The 16,356-nt window shown below is 39.8% G+C and overlaps 1 protein-coding gene across 3 annotated transcripts in view; it reads right to left on the bottom strand.

Moving 5' to 3' along the window:
- The window catches only part of dbnlb (drebrin-like b), a 53,993-nt gene that overhangs the window by 22,772 nt on the left and 14,865 nt on the right, over positions 1-16,356 (bottom strand). Inside the window, exons 5-11 of one of the 3 annotated variants that reach the window (XM_042101419.1) lie at positions 13,340-13,486; positions 12,291-12,368; positions 11,938-12,089; positions 11,234-11,288; positions 9,146-9,236; positions 7,865-7,981; positions 5,218-5,283 (exon numbers count right to left, since the gene is read on the bottom strand). In XM_042101419.1, the coding sequence (XP_041957353.1) occupies positions 5,218-5,283; positions 7,865-7,981; positions 9,146-9,236; positions 11,234-11,288; positions 11,938-12,089; positions 12,291-12,368; positions 13,340-13,486 (706 nt within the window). The remainder of the gene's footprint in view (positions 1-5,217; positions 5,284-7,864; positions 7,982-9,145; positions 9,237-11,233; positions 11,289-11,937; positions 12,090-12,290; positions 12,369-13,339; positions 13,487-16,356) is intronic. The other 2 variants (XM_042101420.1, XM_042101421.1) reach the window with 2 other exon arrangements.

Below are 16,356 nucleotides of genomic sequence, written 5' to 3'. Positions count from 1 at the left end.
GCCTTATATGTGGCACACTCTGATGGCAGTTTAGGACAAGACATGATTGTTTATTGTCTCTAATGAGGAACTGTAGGTTACTGTATCAATATAAGGGTACAGTTTGTCACATGATTGGATAACGTTTCATGTTCTCCATGAAAGAACTGAAAATATATTCATAACCGTTAGATTTTCCATCATTTACATGTTTTAAGAACCTGTAAATGTACAGTATTGTTTTAATAAACTTAAGATTTTAACTGTACCACACACTTTTGGTTGGTTCTTTCTTGACTTGGAATTCAAATGGGTTAAAGACGGTTTTGGGCAGTAATTTTCTTTTTATTATTTATGACTAAACAGTAACTTTTATAGCTTGTTATACAGCAGAAATGGATATGTTTTCTTATTATTGGGGGCCAAGCAGCGAAACGAAACGCTAAATTGCCGTTGAACCATACAGTAAAAAGTTGGGAAATTTGGCACATTGATTCAGTACAGTCATATGTTTAATTTATCAAAGTCTCAAGTCTGCACTTCGAGTGCTCTAGCGCCACCAACGTTTCAAATTTTTTATTACACCGATGCACTTAACGTTTGAACGGTACACCACATTTTGAACATTAAGGTATATTTGGAATCCTTGGATGAGACCGAACTCGACGCAGATGTGAATTGGTGATGTCAACGTAATTGATCAGGCTGCCATATTGGATTTAATCAAAAACACCTAAAAGTTTTCAAAGGTCACAAAGTTTATCCGATTTTCACGAAACTTGACGCAGATGATCTTCAGACAATGACTCACAAATGCATTGACTTTTGGAGCCATATTCAAAACCCATCACCCGTCGTGACCAATCAAGTTTGGAGTGATCTCAGCAAGGCTTTCGCGTATCAACACCAAACTCAGTACAGGGTCTCAGGACCCAATTAGGAGGAGGCTCAATAAATGTGATGACTTTTGACCTATAGGTGGCGCTATAATCACAAGAAGTGGGCTCATATTTCAGCAATGCTTTCACATATTGAAACCAAACTTAGTATATGGACTTGGGACCTCATCCTGAGGACAGACAATGGGCGTGTCTCATTTCAGGGGCCGGATGCTTCGGAGCATTCGTGCTACCTAGCACTGGTCTTCTGTGACCGCATAGACCGGACCTGGCTGGATCAACGTTTTTTTTAAATGGGACGGTCTAGCCTAAAAGAACGGATCTGTTACGTCATTAGCCCGAGTAGGCATAGGCCTACTGATCTTTCTAACTGTTCGTGAAAAGCATCCTTTCAGATCAACGTGTTACGTTTTATGTATAGGTTACAATAATATGAACTAGGCTAACTGAGTGAGAGCAATCATCAATCTATTTGAATTATTAAAAGATATACAATTATGCAAGTCCTTAAAAACTAAAAGGATTGAGTTTTTTTTTTAGCTGCTGCTCCTTTCCCTATCATTTAGCATGTTTACATTGATTAATTTAGCAGACACTTATCCTAAGAACAACATTCAGGCTACAATGCAAGAAACGTTATCAAGGAATTAATTGCGGCATCTGTCAATATTAATTTATTATAAAAGTAGTCAAAAATGTGATAGGAGGGCACATGCCCATATAGCCTTTGCCTGCCTCGTCCATCTCCAATTTTAAATAATTTGTTCACCCACCGGCTAAAAAGCAATCACACAAGTGTCGCTTTACTTTTCAAGAGATGGCGATTTCAAAGGGAGTTGGAGCATATTCATGTGAGTAGCCTTGGCCTTTTCTTTCTAGCCTGGTTAAAACCAAACATTAAAGTGGTAGGTGGGCATGGGCAGCGTAATTTCTTTCTCTGATTGCTGTCATGTAGGCTAATTTCAAAAACTTAGGAGGGAATATCAACAGTCAAGGTAGCCTGGCTAGGACGGCAGGATAACGTAGCCTATAGCCAGACAGCTGTGATCGGTTGAGTAACTTATGGTGGTGACTGTAGCTAATGGTCGTTTGCAGACATATCTGATTGAATGCATCATATTGCACTTCATCTTACTTGTTAACTGACCTGGCTTGTAGACCGATAAGTTTTTCCAACTGCAACGTTGACAAATATCTTTGTGGTTCTGATGAGCATCCATTTAGCAGAGGTTTTCATCTCTTGTTGTGCTGTGTGCTAGATGTCTTTCATTATCTCGATCATGCACAAAGCATCATGAACACATGCCTTTGCCACATAAAATAGATCGATATAGTAGGCTATTTTCTTAATGCACATTTACAATGTTAGTAATCAGACTTTAGGCTTACTGGTTATGTTAGGCTACACCTCGCGAAAACTATGTTGTGATCTACAGCGGCATCGTGTGTGTCAGGCTGCGGTTCAAACACATTAGTTCAATTTGAACTGATGAAATTGTATTTGCTGCTTTGCTAATGGACAAATTAATAATTTATCAAAATTAATTTGTTATTATCCGTCCGTAAGTTAGATGTCACAAACAGACGCTTTAATAAACCTTTGGTGGATGTAATCCTCCCTTGAACTAATTATAGCCTTTAAGCCTTTATGCAAAATGCCAACTAGTCTTTAAACGTGTTGTTTAACAGTCTTCTAGTAGCCTAAGTCGTGGAAAATATAGTAAGCCTAATAGACTACTGACCAGTGATCATATCTGAGCATTAATATGACTTGTTGATAAATCATTTCAATTTGAAATGTTTGAACAGATTTATTTAGAAAGTGGTTCTAAATTTAGGTTTGATACGGAAATCGGCTACATAGCTTAACCATAGATCACATTAAAACCCGATCATTTTAAATGTTATTAAACCGTTTATTAAATGTTTACATAGGCTCTGCCGACTGTCTCGCCATGTCTGGAATGAAACGTCATAAACGTATCGAATCTTGGGGGACCAGGTAGGCCACGAAGCATACACTCGATGCACACTCCGTTTCGGGGAAAAGAAGGGTGGATTTGTCGGCCGAATTCGAAGGAGCCCACAAAATGGGACAGCACTAGTCGCGCTACTATGACGCAACCGGTCTACGAATCTGGCCTTAGAACCATGTAGCTCCTGAAATGAGACACGCTCAATAATTTTAGCAACCTTTGACCAGTAGGGGTGCTATAATTTACAAAACTTTCTCGTATCAACACCAAACTTGGTATGTGGAATCGTGACTACAACCTGAGGATGCACAATAAATTTGGTGACTTTTGACCACTAGGGGTGCTATAATTTGCGACACTTTCTCGTATCGACACCAAACTTGGTACAAGGACTCGGGACCACATCCTGAAAACGCTCAATATATTTAGTGACATTTGACCACTAGGGGCGCTATAATTATCAACACTTTGTTGTATTGACACCAAACTTGATATGTGGACTCGTGACTACAACCTGAGGATGCACAATACATTTGGTGATGTTTGAGGTGTGCTTATCTGTGGGGAGCCATTGGGGTGTGTGGGGGAGGAAGTTTATCTGTGTATGTATGTGTGTGTGTGTGGGACGGGGGGGTTAATTGGGTGTGTGTATAATGTAGCAACATTGGGTTGCCATGACAACTCCTGCTCAACTGCTTGGCCCCCACATTGCTGCTTGCAGCTATATTTATTATTATTACGCTTCCGTCATTGAAGTCAATGGCAGCCTATAGAACCGTCTGGTGAAAAGTTGTGAAATTTGGCACACTGATTAGGGACAGTCCCATGATTAATGTCACCAAGTTCCATGCCGGCACCTCAAGCGCTCTAGCGCCACCAACAGGCCAACGTTGGACATGCGTTCACACACAAAACTTTTGACCCGTAGGCCCAATTGTCAAAAATCGTTGGAATCCTTGGGCCAATCCGAGTCCAACACACCCTATGACGTCAATTTCCGCCATGATGGATTTTCCGCCATTTTGGATTTAATCAAAAACACTAAAAAGTTCTCACAGGTCACAAATTTTGTCCGATCGACACGATCTTCAGACCAAGCCTCACAAAAGATACTCCTTTTCGTCTTCGGAACTAAAACCGGTCGTCCGTAACAGCCAATCGAAATATGCGGCGAAGCCGCCAAACAGGAAGTGAGCTCATATCTCAGCAACCCTTGCATGTATAAAAGCCAAACTTGGTGCATGGACTCAGGACACAATCAGGGGGACGCTCAAGAAAGCTGGTGACCTTTGACCTCTAGGGGGCGCTGTAATTAAGAAACATGCCTTTTGGCCTGTAGCTGCTGTTTTGCTTAGAATTAAAACGCACTAGTGGTGTCTGGTAATACTGTTGGAAGTCCTTAGGCCGACCCAAGCCAACTTGTGATGTCATCGTAATTGATTCGGCCGCCATGTTGGATTTAATCAAAAACACGTACAAGTTTTCGTAGGTCACAAATTTCAGCGGATCCTCACCAAAATGGGCAGAGACCATCTTCAGACCATCTTATCAGTGCATTGCTTTCTGGAACAACTGACAGAAGCATTCGGCTGTAACAGCCAATTGAAATTGGTGGTGAAGCCGCCAAACAGGAAGTGAGCTCATATCTCAGCAACCCTGTCATGTATCATAACCAAACTTAGTATATAGATTTGTGGCCCCATTAGGAGGACGCTCAAAAAATTTGGTGACCTTTGACCTGTAGGGGGTGCTGCAATTAGCAATATTGCATTTTGATGTGTAGTTGCTGATGTGTTTTATCAATCTTTTATTTTTTGATGTGAAACTGATGACAACATGTTCCATCCAGTTAATTGTAACGCGTGTGTGCAAGGGTAGGGCAGGGCAGAACGGGGTGGGGGGGGCTGGGGTGATTAGGTGGGGGGGACTGGCTGGCGGAGGCGGTGGCAATACTCAGCCCTGTTGATCTCGGGTGTCTGCTGAGTTCTATCTTGTCACCGTGGCTACTCCGGCCTATTCTGCTTGGCCCCCTCATTGCTGCTTGCAGCTATATTGTTTACTTGAATTTTTAAAGCGATTTGATGGTCTTCTACACAAGGAGAGATTCAGAATAAAACAGCAAGGCAGATGCACGCCGAAAAATGATCTAATAGTCTATTTCAACTCCCCCTAAAGGCATCTGGCTGACTCGTAGAGCTGTGAGCCAAATGTAGCCAATGTTTGGTCTAAACTGGGTTTTGGGATAACTTCAACCCTCAAAGAATAATATAGTACTTTAATATTAATTTGATAACAGCTTCCCCTATTTCAAAGAGCAGCATCCACCACTGTGTGTGTGTGTGTGTGTAAGTCTGTGATCCTACCTTCACTTTCTGTCTTGATGGTGACAACCTTACTTTCGTGGTTGGGTTCATCTTTCACATTCAGCTCTAAATACATGCATAAATAAAAAAGACAACAAAAGAATGTAAGCTGAACAAAAAGGAAACATACGTACATTACCATAGGTATATTTTAGCATAATGAAGTTATTTAACACAGTGGTTCTCATACTGTATGAGACCCAGACCCCCTCTAGTGGTACTCAGGGAGTACTTGGGGATTTTATTTTATAAAGAAGAAATAATCACTTTGATTAAATTCAAAATATACTGTATATAATATAGTAGAAAACCACACAATCACTGAAGTTAGTGAAGGCTAGTTAAAACTGTTTGGAGCATTAGCAAGTGGTTGACAAGCTAAGTTGTGATGGCAAAAGAAGGATGTTGCCATCAAGGCTCTAAACAGGAAGTATTAAAAAGAGAAGTGTGGTGAATATGTCGAGCCGCAGAGCAGTTGGCAACAATGGCACAAGTGCTAGTGGCGACTTAAGCACCTTCTGTGTTAACTACATAGTTAAATTTAAAGCCGGTCATAATGGTGGTACTCATTGTTTTTTCTGAGGTGGTACTCATTGTAAAAAGTTTGAGAACCACTGATTTAACACATACATAAAGGGGATAGGAGAAGGAAAGCAAATAGAAGAAGGAGAAACATATGAAGAGATAAAGACATAAAACAGATAAGGGAAATGGAAAGGTGTAGCGAAGCTAGAGAGCAGTGACCCCACCTGGCCTCGACTTGGTCTCCGGGGTATTAAACCTGCAGCTTGACCGCAATGCCAAAGAGCCAGGCTCGTTGGTATGGCAATCAGAAGGCATACTCAAATATAGTGAAGGCACTCCATCACACTACCCTCTCCTTCAGGAAATGTGCCCATGCGCTTCACGCACAATGACATTCCTCACACAGGTGCTTAATCCATCACTGGGGTCATTCATGCAGGGGTTAACCTTTGGGCCAATCTCAATTCTCTATTTTACCCCTTCCCCTTCCCCCTTAGTTTTGCGCGTGCACGTGAGACGAAGGGCTATCTCAATTCTCATTTCGATCGAGGGGTAGGGATAAGGGCAAGGGGTAGATACCCCTTAAAACCAAGTAAGATCGGGACTGACTTGAAACCGAGGGGTAAGAGAAATACCCAACATACACCGCTCACACCGGAAAAATAAGCACACCGAGAGATTCATTGACATGAGTGTTGGCATTAATAAGGATTATACAATTAAAATGGTAATTGTTTTATGTTGCATTCAATCTTGTGACCATATATTGAAGGTCCTGTTCTTCACGAGGAAGTTTTCAAAAAAATCGCTGTTTTGTGAATGTTAACAGCACATCATTATTTACATATTTCCATGTCTACCCCGCGAATTGGCAGCATACCATGTCAGAAATGTAAAGTCCAACAGCAGCTAAATTCGCTGAACTTTTTTACCGCTCGTCTGATATGAATGCTGCATAGGCCTACTGCTGCCGACTCCTCGCATAGGCAGGTAGCGTTTGCTTCTGATGTCAAGTAACGACCATTTGGATATTATTGTAAAATATCAAAGGAGTTGTGGGATGTTTACATAGCAAACTGCATGTTTATTTTGTCCCCCATCCCTGTTTCATTCACCCGGACCAAGGTAGGCTGCGAACGAACATAGGCACGTTCAGCTGTTGTTGAAATAATTCCTGAACGGTTTTATTCCGAGCTGAAAATGCAATTATAGCCTATTTGACAGACGACAGGTTGCTAGTGACAAAATATTAGCTTTCAGTGTGGTACGATCTCATTGTTGGCTAGTGGTATCTCATTTCCAAGGGGAATATTCTTCACCCCTATGTCTTGCCACTTGGTTTCGAGGGACAAGGGCTAGGGGTAAGATGAAGGGATAGGGGAAGGGGTAAAACAGAGAATTGAGATTGGCCCTTTGTTTGCTGATGGGACGCAATTATATTTTGTGACGTATAGTAGGCATGTAAGCTCCATATGAAGAGTCTGGTTCCAAAACGCTAGATCTCCAAACTTACTTTTTGTGTCTGTATTATTTGTCGAGATGAGACTGTAGACAATATATATATATATACTGTGTGTATATATATATATATATATATATATATATATATATATATATATATATACATATATATATATATATATATATATATATATATATATATATATATATATATATATATATATATTGTGGACTATTGTGAATATTGTGACATTGCAGTCCTGAGATCCCCAATTGTTCCATAAACACCATAGCTTCTGAACCAAAAAGAAAGCGTACATAGTACTATGCAAATATAGAAACATTAAGCCCCTCGGGTTCGGGTTGCGGATAACAAGTTCTTTTGATCATGAGGTCACATGCTGAATGTTCCCCACTGGCATTCATTGACCCAAACATTACTCACTAGCATTTCACACACACACATTTCCATTACAAATGCATGAAAACACAACATGTTATTTTTTAACTTTAAGTGGTACCTGGTATATCAGAACCAGAAGTACAAAAGTACTTTACCAATTCATTAGGCAGCGTTGGAAAGGGTCTGACCATATTCATGGGTAAGTGTGAATGCACTGAAGTTGTGAAGAGAGAACAGAGAGACAAACACACTGTGTACCTGTGTCAGGTACAGATGTGACAGATGTGGCAGGCATCAGGATTGGTTGGCGAAAGGATGATGGTGGCCTATCTGGCTCACATTGCAGCTTAGATAGAAAAGGGCTTTGCAATCGCCCTGAAGCATAGAGACAGAATGGGACAGATGTTCATAAAAGGTAGCAGCAAGCACAGAGGTTGCAGACAACAACACTGACTAAGGCTATGTACATTATTGTGAATTCCTTTGAATCAGACAGACCTTCTTTACGCATCGCTGTTGAATACTTGATTGTTTTCAAGCTCCTGAAACGTAAAGATTAGAATCTGCTGTCGACCCTGTATTCATTTGAAGACACAGGCTTTGCGAATTAGTGTGGACAATTGATAGTGTGACGATTGTCGACGACCTCGTCAGTCTGAAGTTTCCTTCCCCGATTCATTGTGCTCTTATCACCTGATAATGACCATGTGCTCCTTCTGTAGAAGTAAAGAAATTCTCCACGACACAGTCTTTTGAACTCCAATAGTGGTGAATGGAAATGGATTTATATGCAACTTAGTTCAAAGACTCTGTTTACTATTATAACTGTATATTTGACAAATAAATGTAGATCGTTTGTTCACTTAGCACTTGCTCGCTAACGTAAACTATTATGTATTGTATGTATTGCTATTATGTGGTGACTATTTTGTCCACCATACCCATAGTTGTTGACTGTACATTTGTCATAATTTTGGATTTGGTCTTACTGTGGACGTAGATCAAATTCGATAATGGAATCCATTACAAAACGGAATTCGCAATAATGTAGGCGTAGCCTAAACAAATCAGTTTAAGGCCTTAGGACAGACAGTGTAGAAAAGACAGAGAGGACAGATGAAAATTATTTATTGCATGCAGGTAAGATGAAGAAATAGAATGTAGTTGGACTGTATGCAAGTAAGTATTCCTTTGCTGTTACTGTACATATTAAGTTTGATACCATGACACATTAAACAACTTCATTCCATAAAAATGTATTTACAGTATGTGACAAATCCTACATGGCTTCTTAACACGAGGTTACTTAACAACTTGTAAATGTTTACAAATAGCAGGTACTTCCATACTTCCTGATCAAATATATTAATTCATAGACTTATGTTGCCTTTTTGAGATGCCATGGTTACATGACCACCCCTTTTCAAATATGTTAATTCTATCAGCCTGAATGCATTGGAAGTATAAGAATACTGCAGCGGTCAGTATACTCTTTTTTATAACTGCAGTTGCATTGAACAGAAGTGGATGCTGAATTACCTGGCTGTGGACAAGATGCAGTGGTGTCAACATTACCAGGAGTGATGCCCCTCTCCCTCTGTTTGAACATCTCTCTGGTGTTGCTGATGCACTATAATATAATAATTTAGATACATTTTTATAACAACAATATGGCCAGGCACAAGTAACAACAATAGATTCATCAGGTTCCCAGAATTTTTATGAAATGTGGCCAGGTAAAAATTTTCAGGTCGATGAGTGCTTGAGATTAGGGATGGACATTCGATTAAATTTTCTTAGTCGATCGTCGGGAGAATTAACGATTGACTATCGATTAATCATTTAAGATTTTTATATTAAAATTAATTATTTATTTCACTTTTTATAAATTCAAAATGCAATGGAAATACATAAATACATCGTGTTTTTCCTCGATGAGATCTTTATTACAAGAAGAACAATTTGTGGCAGTTAAACTGGACTTTTGGGAGTCCTCGTCACAAAATCAAAATTCCACTGGAGCTCCAAGCGGATTTGTACACGCAGCCTTACAACACTGTTTACAGCTCTTCGAGTGACTGTACAATGTACACTTATGTGGTGGGTGCTTGCATTTCTTTAGGAATCCGCCGTCTTGAGACTGAGAGCAGGATGCACCACCAAAGACATTAACCAGGGTCGGATGCACTTTAAGTGGTAGCCTAGGCTACATCATTTGAGTCCTAGAAAATGTCAATGACAATTTCCATTAAAAAGAGATTTTAGACTAGGACTAGGTAATCCATGACCATATGTGAAAATGTGTGCCTGGTACACAATACAGTATGAAAATTTAACATGACGATTATTTTGGTTGTCGGTATCATCGCAGTATTTTTCAAATTCAGGACAGGGAAGAGAGTGACAGGAAGCAAGTGGGAGAGAGATGGGGTGACTTGAACCCTGGTTCCAGTGGGTATGTGGACCCGAATGTGGTATGGGCGCTGTAGCCAGTTGCTCCAAAAATGAGAACAAAAACAATAGGCTTCCCGCAGCTGCCTGCTTGGATCCCTAACAATAAGTTGCATTTATATAGCACCTTTCTCAAACGCAAGGTCACTTAAAGTGTAACTTGAGCGAAAAGTGACCCCAGGGTCTTTTTCTGCATTAAAACACATCAAATAAGCCGTGGAGTCAGTATTTTTCATTGATCAAGCACTACAGAGCTTACTCCGGTATACACTACAGCCCCAAAATTGCAAACTGTGGATTAGCTAAGGGCTATGAGCGAAACGCTTCCCAAATAGAAGTTTTTTGGTTAATCTATTATTTGTGCTGGGGTTCACTAACTACGTTGCTGGTGCTTCGTTTTATGTGTAGGGACCCTGAGCAAGCTACTGACGAGGTTTGGTGCTGTTTTGAACAATATTACTGGTTAAAAAATGCTATTTGGGAAGCGTTTCTCCACGGCTTTTTTTTTTTTGCTTCATGTTTCATCACTTTTCCTCAGTTGAAGGGTACAACAGAGTTAGCATGAAATTTGTACAATAATTTGTTTTCAATGTCCTGTACAAATATTTGTATTGATGTTCCTTGGGGTCAGTTTGACCCCAGCTGTATGAAACATAGGATACATGAATATTTGATACATTATGGATATTATTATTTAAATAGTATGAGAACATATTGTTATTATCATTATTACATACACAAGTACATATTACATACAAGTCATTTTGGCAGGACTGTATAAGTCAAAAGGGGAAGCAACAGCAAGCCTTTGGGCTGCTGACACTGGATGGGCAATATTGCCAGCCAGGGTTCCAAGGTTCATTAAGGGGTGTGTGTGTGGGGGGGGGGTGGGATTGTTTTGTAGGGCTTTTGATGGTGGTTATTACACTCTTGTTAAGTACCCGTCACAAAAAAACTGGGTAACAATATTAATTATAATAATTTTCTGAGGGTTTATTTAGCTGGGGTCAAATTGACCCGAAGGATAAAGAGTGTCAGTAAGATTTGAGGATAACACAAGGGTTAATGCAGAAAAATACCCTGGGGTCAATTTTTGCTGGAATTACACTTTAACTAAGAATTAGTACAATTAGATATAGAAGAGTTGCTTAAACTGGCAGATGGGGGAAGACTTACCGACTGCTGTCTCTCATTTTCGCTCTTATCAACTTCCTGTTGCTGCTGGTATTTCCTGTGGAAAAACAAAGCTTAGTTTGGCTTCCTTCAAGTAGTCTTGATAAATAAAAAGTGTTCTAACAGGAGGTATAATGACTTCATACAGGAACATAACGCAACAAGACTATTAGGCCTGCAGACGTTGGTCAGGTCAGCCCGACACACCACTAGGAGTTAATTTTCCGACCGAAAGACTATTTACATGTTAAATTTAAAGAGATGGTGGTCCAACGGCGGACCACAAGTGGCACGCCATCGGCGGCATACCACCAGCGGTCCGCTATCTGCCAATGGGAGGAGGTGTCGGTGCAGAGCCAACAAAATCAAATTAAAGATCCCACTCATCCTGACAATAGCCTTTTCTCTATGCTACAGTCAAGGAAACATTACCGTTGCCTGAAGGTCAGTAAAGCGAGACTGAGGAAAAGCTTTGTAAACATGTGTGATTCACAATACATTTTTTTATATTTTATATGTTTGCATAAGTTTTATATGCACACAGTCATTGGAGTCAAGCGACTAAGTCTGACCCATGAGTAGTAAAAAAATATATATTTGATCAGTGTTTGATCACCCCCCCCCCATCAAAAAAGGCTGGTAAAGCCAACAAATATAACTTACTTTAATATAGACAACCTGAACATATGTGAATCAATGCTACTTACTTCTGGTCATTAATTTGAGATGCTCTCTCCTTGTCCCTTTTCTCCCTCGACATGGCTTCCTTTGCCTCCCGATCTTTTCTCTCTTGTTCCAGCAGCTGCCGCTCTTCTTCTGTTTTACGCCGTTCTTCTTGACGTCTCTTTTCCTCATCTCTCTGAGATAAAAAAAGACAAGCAAAGAGTGTGACAAAACTGTAGGTGAGGGTTAAAAAAGGGGACATTAGTGGGGAGGAAAACAATTAAAATTGACTAATTTAAGAAGATAGAACAAAGTAATAGTGATAGATAATAGTGTCATTATCACTTGTCTGGAATAAATAGTAGTTCACTTGAACAGGCAAACAGTATGGTGTTACCTCAGCTTGAGCCCAGAAATTGTCTTTATTGATTTTCTTTATTTCTGACATGGCATTGGTCTTCTGATACACTGAGCCCTGTTAAAAAAGAAAAAGTATGAATTAAACCAACCAGTTGTATTATACGTTTTTGAAACCTTTTGAACCCAACTGCATTTTTATCAACTGATAAATATTATTGCATATTACTTATGGAGGCAAAGTAAAGCAAAGCCAAATATTGACCCTTCATCTAATTTTCTTTTATTGACATTGCATGGTTTGTCCACCAGAGAGCCCACTGGTAGGGCACAGTTTTGAAAATGAATGTTAAGGGTTGTTTTAAGGACGTTTGTGCATGCCCATAGACAGCCACTCTGAAACAGTCACTGGTGATTCAAAACAAGTCAGAAAGTCGAGACAGGACCCATCGTCAAAATTTCGGTGTCCATCACTCTAGTTCATCCAAAACAAACCAGAAAAGGGACTCAAAGTGCTAAATACCAGAATTATTCTTTAATGACTGTGTGTTGAGTTATTTTGAGGGGACAGCAAATTTATACAAGCTGTACACTCACTACTTTACATTGTAGCAAGTGTAATTTTTTCAGTGTTGTCCCATGAAAAGATATAATAAAATATTTACATAAATGTGAGGGGTGTACTCAATTTTGTGAGACGGTATATGACCGCCACTTTGCTAGCGTGGCAGTCATAACTAATCTTGTGGTCTAAGTTTTCATTTTAATGCCATGCCATGTTTTGCCATGCCAAAAATGGATGTTTCTGTACAATGACTCATAATTATTATTATAATGACTAATGATTGCATTATAAGGTGTTATGAATGTACATGTATGCATAACTCATTATAACAATGATCTTCATAAAAAGTGTTACCAAAAACAGATTTGATTATCATGGGAATCGACAATTAAACAATATTAAAATGTATGGAACTTCAGTACCTAAACTCCTATTACTGATTATTATCAAAATGATTGAGATTATTATTGAGGTATCCCACTCCATTTACAAGCAGTGCAAGTAAACACTGCAGTAAGACTTACCACAGGACCTTGAGGTCCATCATCTTTGAAGCGGTTAGACTCTTTATGGAAGCTGTAATTAGCACCAGAAGCCTTTGCCACTTTCTGCATAATGATCTCAGGTTCGACATCCTCATCTGCACGAGCATTTATGGTCACATGGGCCCCCTGTAGAAACAAAGTTTCATTAGTACAGATCTTTCTCACAACAGTCTATGTGCCCTCACATACACACAATAGAGGTGGGACAACATACGATTTCACTACGTTTTACAACGGTATAGTATATCAAGTTGCCAATTGGCAAGACTGCAAGTCACTTTTTTGAGAGTGAGAGTTAGCCTAGTAAAAGTTAAAGGTCCCATTAAAGGTACCAGGTACTTTTTTAAGTCAAAATAGACCTGTAGGTTGCACAAAACATGTCCCTGAAGCTGTTTGCGCAAAATCGTCGCCAGCTTCAGTCCCTTCCTAGGCTGTTCCTAGGGTCTGTAGCTTTAAATGCAAATGAGCTATTGCTGGCCACGGCCCAATCCAGAATTGATCCATGTTTACAATAGTGTCATTCGACTTGATGCAGTTCTTCAGGTTTGTTCGAGAGTAACTTTGTCCTTAATCCAGAATTAAATAGATATTTTTCAAATAGTGTTCTGTACCAACGTTACATAGATGACATTTTTTTCATCTGGACAGCCACAATGCTCTAAAACAATTTCATCAATATTTGAACTCTGCCAGTGAACACCTTAATTTCACCTTAGAATTTAGTCCAGAGAAAATTAGCTTTCTGGATGTCATGATCATCAAACAAGATGAAACTCTCCAAACAGATCCATGCAGGAAACCTACTGATAGGAACACTATACTACGTGGGGATAGTTTCCACCCCACTTATCTCATCAAGAGTCTCCCCATTAGTCAATTCCATCGTGTCAGGAGAATCTGTAGTTCTGACACCAGCTATAAAAATCAAGCTACTGACAGATTTATAGAGGCTGCTGCTGACCGGTTCAGTGCCATCTTTCAGAATGAAGCTCTACATCCTAAAGCTAGACACAATAGGACCCATTCTGTGTAACTAAATACTAACCAATAGGGTCTGAGGTTAGGAAAATTATCCAAAAGCACTGGCATGTAGTCAAATCTGATCAAATCCCAGTCACCTGAGACTGGGAAATATTTTTGAGGAGCTACCTAAGCTGGTTTTTAGACGCCCTCCTAACATAAGGTATCAGGTAGTGAGATCGTATACACCTGGGTACAAACTTCTTTGTGTAAAACTATGTATTATTTACTATTATTTTATTTGTTTGTAATATTTTCATAATATGTCTTATGTGTAATGTGTCATTTTATCTTTTACATCTAATGTGTGTAGACTTTCCTTTAGGTGCATCTGGCCTGTTAACATCAGCCAATGGACAACAGATGCAAAATAGCCTTTTTGGCTAATTCTGGCACATTTACATTTTTATGTTCATTAATGTGCACTGTCCATCTCTAAATAAACCTTAAATAAATAAGCTGTTGTTGACCACACTCCACTCCGGAACTGATTCCATGCTTAGGTCAACGGACAACATGGTCGAAATCCAGGGAATACGAGTCAGTTGGTGACACGGCGATGGAGGATTCTCCACTGGAGAGCATCTGACTGCCAGTGATAAAATGCAATTTGTTATGCAGGAATAATAAAGAATGTGTGACAAACGTCATTGCCGGTTCTGTTTGAATGTCCGTAGTAAAGTAGACTAGTCAATTGGAGTTTAGCCGAAACATCTGCTAAATACAATAACCATAGCAGAATCAATTCAGACACCTGTCTGCATGTATGATGTAACATGGTCTAGCAATGTCAAATGATATTGGGTAAAACTTTATTTGGGTCGGTATATAAGCTCAGTAAAGGTGAGCCTATTCCAGAGTTTAAAAGCATTTGTGAAATTGGCTGCCTACTACCGGGTGGCCTGGGTCGCATCCAGTGAAGGCTAGGCTAGGTTACGTTATATAGCCTTCGGCCTCGTACCCACGGCCAAATGACAGCCACGGGGATATCGGTTAAACATGCCAACAAGAATGAGACGTGTCCGGAGAAGTTTCTGTTTGCATACTTGAAACACGGATGATATCAGGTGTGTAAAAGACATTTGGACATTTTATGTAGCCTTCGCATGGCGCTGGTTGGAAACGATAGGTTACGACCAAAATGGAGGATCTTCGACAGGATGTTCCTAACCTAGTGGGTGGGAATTTTCAGATGGGGGTGGGAACATTCACATTTCCCTTATTTTGACTAACCCTATCGCAATAGAGCTGCACAGTCCCGCCCACAGCCGATGCCGGAAGTAAAAATTCAATGCAATTTCTCCATTGACAATTGCGGTATAAGCCATAAAAACGTAACTGCACGTGGTAGACTTAAAACCAGCTACGGCTGTACTAAGCGATTGTATATGCTCATATAGACGGCAAGAGCTCATGGGGAACTAACCTTGTTTTCAGATAAATGCCTTTTATTCGCGATCTCTTGCATAAGTACTTCATTACCCACAATCCTGAACAATCCCACAATCCCACAGTGATTCCTCTGATTGGTGGAAAGGCCGATATGGTCATAGTTTGAAACTTTCTCAGCGAAAAATATTGACAAAGATGGCGGAGTCTTTTACTGCCTATGGCGAAAATCTTAATGTGATTAAAAACTTTCTTGACGAATATTGGTACTTGTATCAACAAGGATTGGGGTTTATACATCACACAAACTTAGTCAGGGCCAATACACTATCAAATAGACCACTGTAAATGTTAGTTTAAACACTCAAACTTTTCTGGTAGCCGACAGGCTAACCTTCAGCATTTCCGACATTGTATGTCATTACATAATGCAGCTAACATTAGCCTACATGCTGCAACACAGGTATGAAATATATTATGTTTTAGTGAGTATCCAAAGGGGTGAAAGCCACTTTAAATTGGGTCACATTATTGACTGTTGTATGTCCGAGAGTCAGTTTGTGGGTTTTGTAAGGGCCAGCATGAGG

The sequence above is a fragment of the Alosa sapidissima genome, chromosome 8, assembly GCF_018492685.1.
Source record: "Alosa sapidissima isolate fAloSap1 chromosome 8, fAloSap1.pri, whole genome shotgun sequence".
In the NCBI taxonomy this organism is placed as follows: domain Eukaryota; kingdom Metazoa; phylum Chordata; class Actinopteri; order Clupeiformes; family Clupeidae; genus Alosa; species Alosa sapidissima.
The sequence above is the reverse complement of the archived record's forward strand: the minus strand, read 5'-3'. Positions and strand labels throughout refer to the sequence as shown.